The following is a 17,660-nucleotide window of genomic DNA, read 5'->3' as shown; positions in this document are numbered from 1 at the left end:
GCGGGAGGATGAAATGGCGGCAGCGGCCGCTGGAAGGGGTAGCCAGGGGGCCGGTGGGTATATTTGGGGTCAAGTTTCGGTTCCAAGAGAGGGAGAGGGCCAAATGCGTCCTTATTCTTCTTTTGATGAGACGAAAAAGCAGCTTGTGGGTTCTGGGTTCCGGCCACAGGTTGGTCCGGGTCAGCAGCCTCAATCTCAGCCTGGCCCACAGCCAGAACTGCAACAACCGCCACCCCGGCAGCAGCAGCAATAAATTAATTCAGCTGCGACGTGGGCTCAGTCGACGCACGAAACTAGTAGTCGCCATCGAAGGGGGAGGCTAGGTGTGGTGAATATAGATCTGGAATATGGACTGGATCGGATGGATAAATAGGACGGGGAAGGTTCGGATAAAATGGAAGGATGGGTGGGGGGACCCTTTGCTTTCATCTTTTTGGTGCGCGATACGCTTTCTCTGTTGCGTCCTGATTACGCTTCTCTCTTGACTTTCTTTTTGTTCACCTTGAGCTGAAGATGGCTGGCTTGGTTATCTATCCCTTCATCCCTCCGAATGAATTTGGAGGTGCTTTGGGTTGGCAAATTTGTAATTTACATTAGTCAATTGCTTAATACTAGTCTTGAGGGAAATGCGGCTTTATTTATTTTTTAATTTTCTCGTTTGTATACTCCTTTCTTTTGCTGCTATTCTCTTGGTGACGCATTACGAGGGGGGGAGGGGGTGAATTCCCAGTTCTGAATTTTTGTGAGGCCTTCGATGCCCAAAATATACCTCACTACTCTTCCATCCATACTCCAATACCAAAAACACAAGCAGCATGGCTTTGAAAAAGAATACATATCCTAATGCATCTAAACCCTTCTCCGGCGACCACTTCGTCCAACAACCATTCCTTTTCTCCCGCTCCTCCCCCCCCCCCCCCCCCCCCCCCTCCCTTTTTTTTTTATGGAAGGGCTTGGGTGCCAAAGAAAGCAGACTTCTCTCAGGGCCATGTATGTGTGCCTTTTGACGATGAAATTTGTAGACCTCCCATCCTCCATTTTCATTCCCTTATTAACTTTCCTGTTTTTTAGCCCCTTTAGCGTTTTGATACTCCATATAAAGTAGGAAAGAGGCTCTCTTTTTTGGTTTGTGATGTTTTGGAAATTTGGCTCAGCATGGATGAAAAGTTTTCCTGGATGGAGCTTTGCACGGATAGCAATTGTTCTTGTACTGTACCACTCGAAATAGTAAATAAAATAACAAGGGTTTTTATTCCTTTTTCTCAGCACTTTCCTATTTATGTATGTATATATATATATATATATATATATATCCAGCTTCATATAGCATGGGATGAGACGACGTTAGCTATCTTCTCATTTTTGCATTTAATGTTGCAGAGACAAGGTGACGAGAAATGAAGATGAGCCTTTTGAGGCAAATGAGCGACAAGAAAGGCCAAGCGCACATACCATGCCATGCCATGCATGCATGCAAACAAACGAGGCACGAGGCACGAGACACGAAGAGATGTCTGTGGAATAAGTCTTGGGGGAAAGTCTCTCGCATCGTTTTCAAGGGATAATATTGAAGTTCACGGCATTCGCCAACTTAATGAAAGGCAAGGATCTCCTGCTATATCCTCTGTGCTTACACGCTACAGTGGAGTGGATCTATAAATCATAGCAGAGGCAACGAAAGATCGAGACCAAAAAAAAAAAAGTAAAAAATTAAAAAGATACAGGCACATTACACAACTGGCAGACACAACCCCCGTCAGCAACCATCTAAGGGTTGAGCTTATCGATTATTCTTCTTTCTGACAAATAGCATTGTGTCGGGGATTTAATATCTACCTGTATCATAGCAATTTAAGTGAGCATTTTATAGATGGCTGTACCACCAACGCACCAACGCATGCAGGCCGGACATCCGAACGAAGCACGAAGGTGGGGAGCTCGGCTGAACCGGGCAGGCGGAGCCCTCTCGGACAGGGTAAGTGAAAATTAAAATAATAAGAAGAGGTATGGACAGGGAAATAGAAAGGATTTGTGATAAAGGGAAAAAGTTGAAAAAAACGAGGCGGAATTCAAAAGGTCGTCGGGGTTCAGGGGAAGCTAGCGCAATCCATATCGAAGAGAGGAAAAGAAAACGTAGGAATCGGATATTTCATTCTGGGCCTGTTTTACGTGCAAGATTGCATCATCTTCTAGCTTCTAGCTTTCCTTGCTGCCTTGAGCAACCTTGCTTCAACTATATCATTTGCGGTTGCCTCACGTCTCCGTTGCTCCACTTGAGCCTCAAAGCGGGCGCCTATGATGCCACCCACAACGGCCCTAACCTCCTATGGGGCCTGAATGGGAGAAATTTGCAAATCCCTCACGGCGACTATGTACTGTGCCACCCAAGCCAACAGCGACGAAATATTGGCCATGGGTGTGTGAGAGTGGGAGAATGTTTGCCTCTGTTGGAAGGAGTAAAAGGGATTTCACATCTCTAGAGGGACCGGTATCGCAAGTTTGACCAGTAGGCCGTTAATGTCATGCTCCGGGCTTCGAGAAAATTAGCTCAAACAAATTCCCTCTTCGCGCTTATATCAACCCATCTTCAGGGTGTGATAGCTCGGCTACTGCGGAGATGGATTCGAGATAAACACGGTGTCTTACAAGGCTCGGTTTTGGCGAGAATCCTGCAACGATACCACGATAGATGCGATTGCCACATTCCCTAGCAAATAGGCTACATAGGCACAAGCACTCGGCTCCTGAGCAAGTCTTTCCGAGGTTGCCTTTTGTGTTGGGATCTTCACACTGATGAAACTTGATACCGGGTGGCGCAAGTTAGAATCCATGTGCGGATTGAAAGTAACAAATCGGTATGGGCCCTGTTCTGCGGGGTTCGGAAACCATTTATTTAGTAGTGACATCAGGAGGAGGATTTCCCGCTTGATAAACAGCGTGCGTCGTCGGGTGTCCGCGCACGATTCCTGAGAAGGGAAAGGATGACGGGTTTGTTGGACATATCCCAACAACTTTGCGGAGCTGCTGTGCTGCGTACCCCTCGTCCCCACCGGATAGTCGTATGGTATCATTCGCTTGGGCTGGCGTTCGGTTTCACATTCCTAACACGTTTTCGGAGTGTGGAGAGTGATGAGTGAGTTGCAAGCTATCACAACCCAACGGCGATATGTGCGAACCCTGTCAGCACTACCACGAGCCACACCGAAGGCCCAACAGCTGTTGAGAGCTAACCGCGGACTCGAAACAGATTCGCGACGCTGCCGCATCCACATCCGTAGGAACCTTGTCGCCCAGCCGGACGCTTACTGCAAGAGGAGGTATTTCCATGAAATGCGACTGTGAGGCTCCGGAGCACGCCAATCGGGTTGGGGAGGGGCTTTTCAGCGACCGGGTGTCGGCTCGGGCAGAACCTGGATATCGAATGTCTAGGGCATCCAGGGAGTCAACGGACCCTTGACCTGGTCGAAATAATGCCCAATAATTTTGCTCGACGCAGAGAGGACATCACCAAGTCCGACATTATATTTGGAAAGGAGAAGTTTGGTGGTGTTACTCCTGGCAGGGTTCCACATAGCTTTTATCAAAGCTTCACCCTGGAGCTTGTGACTGTCTGGCCTCTCACAAGCACGATTCAATATTTTCCTTTCGCCGTATATCCCTGATTCTTGAAGACTGATATTGGGTAACTTATGGTGCCCCTCCTCTCCCTCTGCAGGGCCCATTGCGCTGGCATGCCTGGGCCATGAAGGCTTGGGTAAGTGAGCTTTGAACTGTCGAAGATAATATCTCGTAATATCCCGTATATTGGAGATCTTATATCACCTCTCACTTCTTGAAACCCAAGCACTGTCTTGCTTTTATAATTGAGCATTCCCCCTCTTATAAATACTGCCTCTTTATCATGTAATTATTAGAGTTATCATAATCAATCCATTATCCTTTTGATATTCAGTATTTGTGTCAATATTCGGACGTTCTACCGTCTCGACACGAGCACTCCTATATCGCAGCGACAACCGCTCCTGTCAGCTTTCTTGTCTTGGATAATCAACAGAAGGAAGGGTAGCTGGTGATAAGATATTCTCTCTCCGAGTTTCACAATGTAACCGTTAGACCACCGGGTCTAGTTACTGTATCACAAATCTCTTCCAAACCACATGTCCGTATTAGTGCTTCGCTTCGAGCTGCTCGAGCATTCTCCCATTCTCCCCTCTCTCACCGCTAGGAAATGCCTTCATGAATCTCCCGACATGACTATGAATCGCACTGTCTGTCCAAATGCATTGATTCGCACTCTTGCCTAGCTACTTCATTCCATAACTCTTCAAACAACGACCCTAATACTGGATCACTTGCATTCTACCTCAGCGTCGTTACACATTCCGGTCGTTCTAAACACGAAGCAAAACGATCGTGGAGATATTCTAGGGGGACGCCTAATTCCACGGACTTAATTCATCAGTTGGCTTTGGTTAACAGCAAATAAATTACAACCCGACCGTCTGGTACAATTCAGGAAAAATCTCGCTATTGTCGATTCGGGGTTGGGGACTTGAGGGCTGGGAGGGGGAAATCAAACGACGCAACTAGTTATTTCGCCCCCACCGAACCAGAAACCTATGAAATGGGGTTTCCTTTAGCTAAAAGGGAAGAGAAACTCATTTTTTGTTTTCTTTTTGAATAATCATAATCTGATTGTTGAATCGGCAGGTTTATTGTGACAGTGCCTCGGGATCCCTCTAAAAATTTAGACATATAACCAGGCTTAAACCAGCTGACCCCAAGCGATGTAGGAAAAATGACCGTGGACCGTTTGTGTATTACGGTAATAAAAGTAAAAAAATGAACAAAATATTGAATAATAACTGCCTTAAGCTTTTGTCCCTACCGAGGATTTACTCTTCATTCTCCGCTCTCCGCTCCATGCGCTGGCGAAAGGCCTCGGATGACGTACTTGCAACCCCCGTGATTCCAAAACATCAAAGGCAAATTGTCGAGTTGTCCTTTGAGTTGATGAGGGTGGACCTGTGGATGGTGTATGGTGTATGTGCTCTGTATGCCGTACGCCGTTACTCGACGAATATTTTCCGGAGACACGAAAATATCAAAAGAACTAATAATCTCTCAACTTTGAGCTGCGCAGGAAGGAAACAGGAGGGGAGCCGGTGATGGGGCCCAGCACATCCGTCAGCATCTTCGTTATCATGGGATACATGTCTATATTGGTTGGCTCCAGATAATATACGCACGAACTTCATATGATTGATGGGCACCCAACCGAAAAAAGAAAAAAAAGAAAAAAAGCAAACGGTTTACCAGCAGAATCTTTGAAGCAAGTTGTTTCTTCAAGAAACGAGGGGCAATTAAGAGTCGCTTTCGCGAACCACTACTAATGTCTAGAATAATTAGCCCATATCAAAATAAAGGGAATACATGCCGACGCTGACATGGAAGCAGCCCTATCATCCATCCTCTTATACTCCCATGGAGGAGTCTGCAGTTTGTTTTGAAATTTCCATCTCCACTAGAGCTTTGGCACATATCCCTACTCCTCTCATGAAAGTTATTTCTTTCGAACGGTTAATTCTCAACAGTGAGGCGTGTAAGGTTATACATACTTGCCCATCTTTGCCCAGTGAACTAAGGCAACACCTTGCGTAGAATGGAGTACAATTGTTGGGGAGGGTTTTGATTCACTATGTCTTCCGGGTTGTGGAAAACGAATCATGTAGCCACGTTACTCGACAGTTGACATGCCAGCGGTAAATGTAAATGTGTCACAGAGAGGCAAGGGCCCCAATAACCTAAACCTACATCTATGAAAAGACGTCTGTATATCTAGTTAGGATCTGGAGTAGTAGTGAAATGAGGAAGCTTGTGCGTTTGTTCTTGTTATTAGTTATCTCCTAAAGGTCCATATTGAGATAGTTGAAGACGCACATTAGTGGGCAGGAAGAAACTGCAAAACTTGTTCTTTCTCGAGCTACTTCCAATAAAATGACAGGAAATTTTTGAGATCACAGCACTTCGCCGTTCAGTAGACTGCACGGTCGGCAATAAAGGAGCTAATGAAAAACGAAGGAAGGAAAGCTAACAGCATAAAACGAATAAGATCAGTAGATGATAAAAATGATGTATCACTTTGAATCTCGCTAACTTTTTATTTTTTAGAAACCGACATCGGGGAGGTGAGATTCCCGATACCAGATCCCGCTTCCTTTTCGTCTTCTCTCCTCTTCGACTTGCCAGAGAAATATGTACGCAGCCGCAATGCTGGTACTTGTGAAAACAAGACCACATCGTTGCAGCATCAAGTATCGTAGAGTGGACCCTTCCTTGGGTGGGCCTTGGCCAACCTTGAATCGATTAGAGTTAGTTGTTTTAACTTGATATGGCAAGGTGTGGAGTTACCGATCCCTCCAATCCACGGAATCCCATTTGTTGTGGGACGATGGTCGATGCTTGGCAATGTTTATTTCGAATCCTGTCGTGCGACATCAATCATTGATTGTTTTCTTCCCTACCTTCTTCTCTTGCAGTGAGGACTCGGCGTGGAGAGCGGTTGTTGGGAAAGGGAACTGGGAACCAATGGAAATCGCGTTTTCGTCAACCGTTGGTGCCTTTGTGTAACCAGAACGAATGAAGTAGGTGAGTAATGCAGTGATACAGCAAGATAAGAGGCAAATGAGCTCTGGCGAAACTGGGTAGATTAGTCTCGCAGGGTAGAAAATTAACAGGTTTATCCAAACGCTGCCGATGCGACTGACATGCATGACAAAGCCTATAGCTATACTCAGATGGGAGAAGGGCGGTAGGCTGCGGCTCTCTGTCTATGTTTGCCTCCCAATATGCGGATGGCATCCAGTTGATCTCTGGGTGCTGGAAGATTGCTAATGTGGGAGGATTCGGTAAATCGGAGATTTTCCTGCCAGCCAAAGGTGAATTATATGAGGTTGGACTTGAGGTTGTTCAATTTGATACTGTTGCACTGAGCAGGTTAGAGATACAGTGGTTTTAGTGACTCTATTTGGGGTGAGTAACTACCTTACCTAGCAGACGGTCGGTGAATCAAGCACCTAGCAAAGGTAGGCGCATGGGGGATGCCCTAATATTTTGCTATGCGACTAATCCCTGCCTTCCGACAGGTGCAGGTGGCAGTTAGCCCTCTGAGGCAACCAGCTACGTCCCTAATTGACTTGCAACTTAGAGGCAGCGACAACTAAAAAGACCTGTAGACCTTTAATCTTGGTGTGATAACAGAAGCAAACGATGCATGGGCGTACTGGCTCAAAACCAACAAAAAATCACTTTTTCGTGTTATGCTTCATTGTATTCTGAGATAGGATTCGGCGGTGTTGTAGGTATGCAGGATGAACCGACGTATGGAAATGCTATCGATGTCCAACAGTATCATCACAATATAGCCCGCTCACAGGGGTGTTTTATCCAATATACCATCATGTTTCACGCTTAAAGTATAAGGCTATCGCGTTCGGGAAAAAAAAAGGATATATATAAGATACTCAACTGTTCGCTGGAAGCATATAAAAGTGAATATTGCAAAGTTGAGATAAACCATAACATGGTTTACTTGTGGTAATTTCTATCTACGAGAGAAAAAGCACAATCCGTCAGCAATTATAGTCATCCAAGCTCTATACTTTGGACAAACCACCACACTACGCCCAAAAATAATCATGACAAGTGATATGAGGGCGAATAAATCCGGAAGCAAAGCAATGCAAAGCAAGCAAAACAGAACAAGCCAAGGTACCCCTCAGTATGAGCATATCGCCACGGCAGCAGACTTGGATTCCCTTGCTGGGGAATTTTGGAGAAGCAAGGCCCTTAATGAAGATTTAACGCGCATTTTCTGCCATAACTGAGAGTATGAAATGGCCGGAGTTGGGATATTCAGGTGGCTTATTTTGTAACATCAGCTCCCTATATCCAACGCCGTCTCAGACTCCTCTTATATTCCTACAGTAATATGTCTCTTTTTCTTTGTCAACTCAACATCACCGCCGTGTCTCAATCTGAAACATCTGCAGAATTCCTGTCTAAGTTCACATCATTTACCCTCAGGAGCAACTTAAAATATTGAATGTATATCCTAATTCAGGACTGATGCGCTAGGAAAATATCCTCAAAGAGAAATTATATCGGTCTATTTCCGGACGCTGAGCATGCCAGCTTCTACTGGACAACTTCAATCCCACACGTGTTGCTGGGTTCATGAATGCCATTTTTTTCCGCCCCCACCACAGCAAGGATCAGGGGCGAAACTTAAGATCTCCAACTAACTTATGCGCGCATCCAAAACCCACACCATGAGATAATGGCCAGTGACGAATATTTGATTCCCGAAACAGTTTCTTGAATTTTGAAGCTGAAACGAGAACCCTCTCATGAAAGGGCCCCCATCATCCATCATGCTTGATACTAGTACAAGTATCTAGCCAGGTGACCATATCCGCGATTGCTTTTGGTAATGATATCCGAAACCGCAAATTCTAAGAACCAAGTCTTTCTTGCAGATGAATCTATGTTTCTATATCCTCCGGGAGCTAAGAATCTATCAGTTCTATGTGGATAAGCCAGGGGTGTATAGGTTTCCCTGGCTTTGAGAGCCATGGTGGCATATGTGTGGTTAGTATGCATTAGGGATGCATAGAAGTGTTCTTGAAGCTTCATTTACCGTGATACAAACGAACTCGCCCCAAGTTCACCAACAAAGACTCGAGCTGCAACAAATGGGCCTCGTGATGGCCCTTCTTCCAAGGTTACGCATATACCGGACAAAGTAATGCAAAAGGTAGCAAAAAATAGTTGGCTTGCGCATCAGCATTCATTCTCCCATTCCGTCCAGATTTCTAGAAACATCATGTCACGCCTTCAGCAGCCACACGTCATGTTTGTTGGCTTATTCAATACTAAATAGGAGATAGCTAGTTATCTGGCGTCTATTTATTGGGGGCAGGACCAATTGCGCTGTTACCTACCTCGTCGATCACTTTGTCCCTTAGCAGAGGAGCTGCATAGAACTGCATGAGGGGGTCATATAGTCGAAAACCATCTTCGATCCTGTGTATGATTCCTCTTTTTCAATGCTTTTTGCTTTTCCTCAACGGTTTTTGCTTTTTATGTCATCTCCCTTTCCTTGGTATTTCTTCTTTATTCCCATCATATTACTTTTCCGAGGAGTGGTTCCATTGCGAATAGCTAAATGAACAACTTTATAGGGCCAGTTATAAGCAACACAGATAAGCTTTGGAGCCAAGTTGTCCCTGCAGTGATTAGGATTGATCGCCAGCTTAACGCCCGTGGTTCTGTCGTGCTACACCCTTATTGACGTGTCGGACCATTATTTATTGAAGTCCTAGTAAGCCATGGAATCCGGGGAATGAATTTTTGGGGGATCGAGAAGGATTGAGGAAGGGTGTTCATGTTTTTTTTTTTTTTTTTTTTATTTCATTCTCTCCCATTTTAAGGCTGCATTAGCTCGGAAATGATGTGAGGTTCATATATATACTCCTAAAACGGCTATTGCATTATCTGTCTACCTACATGAATAAAATACTAGGAGAAAAAAAAGCAACCAGAAAATATTCTGCGATATTACCATTCTGTTTCTCATTCCGGCTTCCGATCTCTCTCTTTCTTTGCCGCAGTGCCATTTTGATTTCGTTGCAGGGGATTGCCTCTCTAAACAAAAAAAAAGTTGCAACGAAGAGCTGCAGATAGGTGGTAATACAAACAGGAAAGTCCCTTACAGGTCACGGCTGCAGTATTGGCAATAACTTATCCTCTAATTAGTTAGTTAGTTAGTTACTCCATAGAATATTTGGTAAGCTTCCTCGCCTTCCTCTGCTCGGTATTGATATGCTGTCTTAACTACCACGGCGATATCAACGGATGCATAGTACAGTACATATCCGCCACGCACGTATCCATTTCCCAAAAAGGACTTTGGATAATCACCATGGTACTCATGGAAATCGTAATAATCCATGCTGCAAAACTGCTGCCGTTTTCTTAATTAATATACGTTAGAAACGGGGGCCACATGCATGTTCTTCTCGAGTTATCAGCATGTAGTACCGCCGAACCATTTCTGTCCCACCTAGGTTCATGTACGCATCTGTAATGTCCCAAGATTTCAAGAATATAGAGTCGTGTCTATATACATAGTTTCCCCAGAAAAAACTGGAAAAATTACTTAAAAACAAAATTGCATCAACAGTCTCCCAACGAAAGGAGTTTCTGTATCGTGGGAGAATGTGTCAACTCACATACATGAACCAGTGGTCAGTCACCTGCTCCAGTCTCATATAATGGGTTGAGTAAGTAAAGTCTGTCTGCTATTCTACGTCCATAGGCCCTAGTAGTCAGGGCCCAGGCTGCAGCGCATGAGAATTTCAAGCCTCAGGACGATGAGAATCCCCAACGGCGGGTTGAAAAACGGCGGAGATAGGATCTACAAATACGTATAATACAAAACCCAGCATTCCATGTGCATGAACTCATGGTATGGGCTCCAGTGGACCAGAGCAATGCAGTGGATTGCAGGTGGCATGGGGCCGCTTCTGGTACCATCATGTATACCTGTAGGTACCGATATTGATGGGCTGGTATATATACGGCGTATATCAAGCGTGTCCAGGGGCAATATTATATCATATCTCTTGCCCGTCTTACAATAAACGCTCACGCATCTTCTTTGATTTTTGATTGTTTGCTTGGTATACTGCGTAGAGCCAGGCCATAGCTCACTGGTATCGAAAGGCAAGCTCTTGCCATGAACATTAATAGCGGTAATAATAAACAGAGAGATAAACGGGTGAAAAGACGGGCACAGTAAACTTGCAATATTGGCAGCTTCATTCCTCCTATAAAAATCAATTCCCGAGAGCTGTACAAATCTGCAGGTAAATTAAGGGAAAAAAAAAAAAAGCCCCAGCTAGAGAGCAAGTATTTCATAGCTGTTGCGGCATATTATTCTGGCTTCTCGCCCCCATCTGCTTTTGCTTTTTTGCCTTGGCACTCCGGGAAATAGTCGTGGGTCTCAGCGCCAGGTACCTAGAAAAAGCCCGGATTATCGCTCACACGAAGGAACCGGAGGAATGATCAATATGAGATGTGTCCCGGATACAATGTCTCAGATTGCCCTGGCGCTGGTCATCATCAATCAAACGTTCCACCCTGGGAACGTAAGGAAAGGCTTGTAACATATTTTGCGGGCTGGAGAAGTAATCGGAGGATAGTAAGCGCCTACTACCCCTCGCCTCCACAATATTGGTTGGCACGTGTCTATACCTTTTTCGCACACAGAGCCAGTTGGGGATTGTGCTGTACGTAGCTTTGTAGCTTGGCACGAGGGGTACAAGGGATCCATGGATCTCAAGTGGAGAGAGAGTCGATAAATTATGAAATACCCACCCCGGTCTTTTCATGCATGCCTGAATGCACGTTTGTGGAGTATGTGATGAAATTCCATCCTCTCTGTCATCAGCGCAGAAGTATTGACAACATCGAGGAGCGAGAGGTACGACGTGACGGTAGCGTGACTCCTCAACAACCTTTTGCTCCATTACCCTTGTCCATAGCCCCTGTCAAGCAAGGGTTCTGGGGCTACCTTGGCCAGAAATCAACTGTTACTGTCGCGCGGGAATCGCCTCCAGCCCCGCCAACCGGATGAGGAAAGCTTATAACAACTAACAGCAGGACAGTAAATATTGTAACGTGCTGAGACGAGGCCGGTTTCGGGGCTGATGTCTTTGCAACTGGACCATGCTAGTGTCCATCGTCAATCGCCAACTAGCAAACATTGCAGTTCACATTGAAAAAAAGCCGAAGAGAAATGACACATCGTGAGTGGAGTGGATTGAACATATCGGCTATCGTCGTGAGCCGCCCCGGCAAGTGCTTGAGAAAATTAGACTTTTTGATACGCATAGCTCTATTCCATAAACAAACGTTGGTGATTTCTTCCAGCCAATGGCGGGAGTTCATGCTGGCCGCATTTGTCAACGGTCGAATAAAACGGGGAACAGGGTCCATTTCGATGCCAGATTGCACATGCGCCTGAGACTCTTAATTTTTCGACGGCTTCTCATGAAAGTATGCTAAAATGAAATAAATTCGCGCCCAGCCATCTTCTGCTTCTTAGGCTTGGACAACCTGATAGTGATGGGGGGGGTTGTGCGATCAAGGGGTCTAAATTCCGAGATGGAAGCCCAAATCGGAAATATGGTAATTACACCCGCAAAATAACAGACAATATTATACTGTACAAGTGTATACGGTAGCTTGCCTTGCGCGTCTTCAGCGCTAGAGTAGGGATAAGCCTGTAGCTGTGCTTATCTCCTGTGTTCCCTATCCCCAGAAACCCCCCGCCAGAAGAACACATCTGGTCCTCTTGCTTTCTCATATTTATGGTTTTTGCTTATATTTAACCGGGGGATAGTTGCTTTCCCAAGCGCACCCCTATTAATTGCGGAATCTTCGGCGAAGGCGTTCGGCCATGGGCGTCGTTCCCTCACCAGCATTGACTGGTACCTCCACACACTCACTGTGACCCGTTAATAAGAATGACTAGAAATAGCAATAATTATTTTTTTTAAAAAAAAAAAAAAAAAAAAGAGAGAGAAGGCAAAGTATCAGGGGGAGCTGCAGGAACCACGGACCAACCCGAGCAGGAACTTACGATTAGAGACTTTGCACAGACCCAGCCACCCCGAATACCTGGACAATAAGCGGCCTTCATTTCTGCAGAGAGAGAAAGAAATATACGCAGTATGTGGTAACGCGTAATTAAGAATGGTTCTCCCTGGAGTTGTTAAATCACGCAATTGTTTGATCCCCTGGACGAAGCAGGATCATGGCATGAAATGACGCAGAGCAAATGTAGGCACGGTTTCTCGAAAGGTCGGCGACCAGCCAGGCCCGCCAAGCAGCTGCAGTCGCCGACATGAGAAGGGATTCTAGTGATATGCGCGGATGCTGAAAATCCATGCTTCCGTTTGTTGAAATTGGGGTGCATGGCACAGCGGGACAGAAAGCACCGATTTGCGCTGAATTTTCGGTAGGCCGGAAGGCCGAGAAGGTGCAGGATCGGCCTGGTATTCCAGCTCACAGTTCTTTTCCCGCACACGAACCCTCTCTCTCTCAAAAAATCGATGTCACACTTGTTGGTGTCCCCTGCCGAGCAGCATCACAGTTGGTTGGGGAGTGTCCGACTGACTAAGCTGGCCGTTCTCCGTCGATCATCCCGCGCTAGACTCAATACAATCTAGGCACGTTGGTGACATGCGCAGCCAATCACAGCCCATTATCCGACCCGACAGACTGGTTCAGCATTCACACGCCAAGCGCCGCCAAGCCGACGAGCCGCAGACGTCACACCGAGCCAAAAAAGTGGTTTTCTGTTACGAACCAACCACAGCAAATCCGCCTCCCCTCAAATACCGGGCCACTACACCCCAGTACAGTCCAATACACGCCAATACAGACCAGGTTGTCGACCACCGACCGGGCATTCGAGCATTCGAGCATTCGATATTGGCCAGTTGGAGGAGGCGGATCGGGGTTGGTTTCTGCGTTTCTAACGCCTCTTCGCCGCCTGCACCAATCAGACCTTGCCGGGGGGAAGCGAGATGTCGCCAGTGGCCCTTCATTCGCCAGGTGCTGCTCTGCAACCCCAGGACGTGGACTTCTTCGTCAAGACCTCATCTGGAGCAACTTGGAGAGCAAGGGCGACGGCCGAAGGCGAATCTTTCCCCGCGACCTGTGGGGAATCGAGTCATTCAGCAGATTTGGGTCCTACGTATTCAATTCTTGAGGAGGGCAAAAAGATGTTCAATTTATTTATGCATGTATGTAAGTAAGTCTGTACTTTACATGAGTACTAGTAAGTATGTACGTATGAATGAATGAATGAATAATTGCATTAACCATACATATGCACCTAGATTTGTATGGAAGGGGGGCGTCCTGTATGCCTACAGATATATCTTCGATGAGGAGCTCAGGAACCCTGCCACATTGCCCAACGAATCATTGACTACTCTGTCCTCCGTGCTAGCAAACCTGCGCTTCGAGCCAGTACCTCTCTCCTGATGCGCCCTTCACCAATGCAACAGCACAGCACTACACATCTGCTGTTATCTTTTTTCCGTGCTGAATCGATATCACGGATTTGGACGTGTTGTGATATTCATCTGTGCACACATGCACACTCTGTCTATTACGTCTAGAGCCCTTAGAAAGAGCAGGATTTGCACATCTTGACTCGTTTAGAGTTTTCAATGCTTGGGGAATCACCACTTTACACTAATTAGCCTGTCCGACACGGTTCATCTGGGCTTGCCGGTTCGTATCAGATTAAACTCAGTTTCCCTTCCTGCCATGTTGGAAAGCGTATCACCAACTGCCTTGTATGTACTGGCGCTGGCCATTGCGAGACAACTGCGTACAGTGTACTTTCTAGTGGAATAGAACATATAATACTTATGTATAGGCAAAGGCTTCTGTGGCCACTGCCGTGTTTTTTTTTTTTTTTTTTTTTTTTTGGCGCACTTTTTGGTCTGGGACACATCGATCACGTTTTCTGAGAGCCCTGCAGGGTCAGAAGAAGAAAAGAAGCAAGTGACATGACAGGTTGTCAGATCGGCTATTATTACATGAATTCTACACGTCGAGACCCAGCGTCAAGAGGAAGCAGAAAAAAAGAAAACAATAAAGCAAACGGCAATGCCCTTTGCGAATGTTATGACTGATTCCTTTTTCGCCTTCGTTAACCAACTCTCAGCGAAGAGAAAGGGATAGTGTCTCCATTAGAGAAACCTTCCGGATAGTATAATATGATTATATGCTGCGACACAACCGTGCCGTGTCAAATCAAATGTTGGTTGAGTTTCGGTTGCGCTGACGCTATCGTTGGATCTCTCGCGCATATCGTGAACCTTGTGCAGAACCCCGACCCTTCGAAGTTGAGCATCCTGCGCCCAATAATGGCTCATGTGACTTGGTCGAGCACGCCTCCGCCACATCGCGATGTTGAGAAAACTATCAGGTACGGGGGCTTCTCTTTGCGCCCATGGGCTAATTCTCCAGTCCAACTGACGGTGGCCTGACGGTGGGTTGGTTGGCCGCTAAACGCTATCATGTCAGGGCTGTGGATATGGCACAGATCAGAAAGTGAACCCCGCAAAAATAGAGTTCCATTCGGGCTGCGCTTGTGGTCGCCGTAAATGATCTGAGGCCAAGTTCCAGTTTTATTGAAACTGCCCAGGTCCTCTCTGGCGGAGGATTTTTCCTAGCCCCCATGCTATGATTGGCGTATTTGATCTCTTCCAATTTTTTCTGATTTGCCGGTTGGTTGTTATCTCGGTGTTCATGAATCATGATCAACAAGCCAAAAATGAAAATAAGAAAAATAAAAAATAAAAGAATAAAAAAAAAGCCACTAAATGTCTCATATCCGTCTGCCACCTCCCGTGCTGCTTAAGGTAGTTCCCGAAACCCGTTCAGATATCGCCGTCCAGATTCCCGCGGCTCCATGATGCAAAATGGCGGAACTGATTGCTTTGGTCCCCCCTACTATTTTAATTTTTAAATGGCAGACATGGCTAATATTCAGATGTCCAGGGTGCAGAACAAGCAGGATACGTGAATGGAAGCCTGCCCATGGCCCATGTCGCGTCCGAAAACCAAATGGGGGCCAGCCATGGGTTGTTGTCGTTGTCCCGACAGGGCGGAAACCACTTACAACGCATTTCACAACGCAGAAACGGTGGATGTATTGAAGCCATGGTGACGATTTTAAATTACCGGAAAAGCCTGAGGTACCAGCTCGTACAGCACTGACACTCGTTGAGGATGGATGCTACCCGGCTATCCTGGCTCTATATAGCTTCCTTGGACTCTCATTTCCGCCAATACAGGGCCTGACATACGGACGTAGCCTGACCTTTTTAGAGGCTCCCCGCACGAAGCTATATATAATGATGTACAGAACATACCTGCTGCTATCGCTAAGGATGACCCTTGCAAGAGGGAACAGAAACGGACCATACTGAGAAGATGGCGACAAACATGACGCGAAAGGAGGGCCAAAACTCGAAACAGAAAATTGAATAAATAACGCCGTTGGTAAGATCTGAGATTAAAATCTTCCTCGGACAGAGTTTGCGCTAGGAAAGCCACAAGGCGATCGCCCAATACAGAACCGGTAAACTAAAGAAGCCCAGGCGCCTTTTTATTTATTTTATTTTATATCTTTACTTTTCCCTGTCCGTCTCTTCTGGCTGTTTGCGACTATGCTGCGAACCTAGCTAGCGAGGGAGGGGGACAAGGGCAATCTTGGTCCGCCATCATTTGTGAACCACAGTTGAGCTTCCCTCAGCACCCCTGCCGCCGCCGCAATGGCTGTTGGTTGAAGCCCCCGTAAAAAGCTTAGGGGCGTGGCTTTCTGCGGAAACAGTATTCCTGGACCAACAGGAGACCGCAGCAGTTGGAGTAATATTTGTCTCTCCCTGCCGCTACTGATGCTTGCTGCCAGTTGCCCTCCCACTCCTCACCCACATCTGGGACCCTTCCCACTATCTCCCCCACCACCCACAGAAATCAGAGAAATGAAAAAATATAAATAAATAAAAATAAAATAAGGTCTGATGAACTTATGGCTCGCCTTTTGCTGCATCATGCTGGCCCTGCTTCTGCGGTTAGCATGGGTAAAAGTCTGTTGTAGTATGGTATATGGTATCGCGGAGGGTAGACATAAAATAGAAATACGGACCCCCGGTTGGCTCTCAACTCTTCTTCTGCTGCTGCACTGTAATGCGAATCGATGTGTGTAAGCCAAGCAGCTCTTGTCGATCTATCTTTCTCATATCAAAACCGCTGCGCATCAATTCCTCGCCCCAGATTAATAGCCCAGTGAGTGGCACCATCCGACAGCCACATACACATACATATACCTTATATGTCCTTAATATATTGCTTCTAGAATTCCATTCTTAAAGTACTAATATCACCAGAGGATCGTCTCTCCCTTCATATACCCATCCACCCTCCATCGTCATTCGTACCATTCGACCTTTGACCTTTACCCAACTTCCCCTCGCAGGCTATACTTCCTCTACATCTGCCCCAAACTTCCCACCAACTAACTACATAACAACTCCTATGTGAAACGGGCAAGGAACAACACACTCATAAAACAAAACCGAAACGAACGGATAACCACAAAGGAACTATTTCAGTATCACTCACCTTTCTTGTCTTCAGCAACAGAAACCTCTTTGCTGCTTCCGTAGGGTTAGTACAAAGATTTTTCTCACCAGCCCCCTCCCTCCCCCCATCCCCCTCTTTTTCCCCCTTCAAAACAAAGAATTGCCTGAGAAGGAAACATTTCCTTTCCTAAGACCCCCGCCAGTCCATGCACACTAGTAGTACCTGCGTTGTTTCCCTTCGCTTTAAATTAACAAGGTTCTGATTGCTAAGCTTGTTTAGATCAGTTCCCTAACCTGCTGCATGAGTCTGAACCACTGTTCTTGCGGACCCTGTCAGATATTGAGTGAAGCTGTCATATACAAGAGCGGGTAATTGCAACAGCTCCATCTATCCGCGGCCTGAAGATTTGCAAGCTCCAATTCCTT

The 17,660-nt window shown here is 46.1% G+C and overlaps 1 protein-coding gene across 1 annotated transcript in view; it reads right to left on the bottom strand.

Annotated features, from left to right (window-relative positions):
* Positions 1–16,679: 16,679 nt before the first annotated feature.
* HCBG_03488 (uncharacterized protein) overlaps positions 16,680–17,660 on the bottom strand; it is a gene marked incomplete at both ends in the record, with an annotated part of 1,486 nt that continues 505 nt past the window's right edge. The window contains 4 exons of the mRNA XM_045430537.1: positions 16,680–16,696; positions 16,795–16,834; positions 17,275–17,309; positions 17,529–17,549. Coding sequence (XP_045288680.1) covers positions 16,680–16,696; positions 16,795–16,834; positions 17,275–17,309; positions 17,529–17,549 — 113 coding nt within the window. The remainder of the gene's footprint in view (positions 16,697–16,794; positions 16,835–17,274; positions 17,310–17,528; positions 17,550–17,660) is intronic.

This window comes from Histoplasma capsulatum, assembly GCF_000150115.1.
Source record: "Histoplasma capsulatum G186AR genomic scaffold supercont2.4, whole genome shotgun sequence".
Taxonomy (NCBI): domain Eukaryota; kingdom Fungi; phylum Ascomycota; class Eurotiomycetes; order Onygenales; family Ajellomycetaceae; genus Histoplasma; species Histoplasma capsulatum.
Note: the sequence above shows the minus strand (reverse complement) of the source record. Positions and strands in the feature narration are given on the sequence as shown.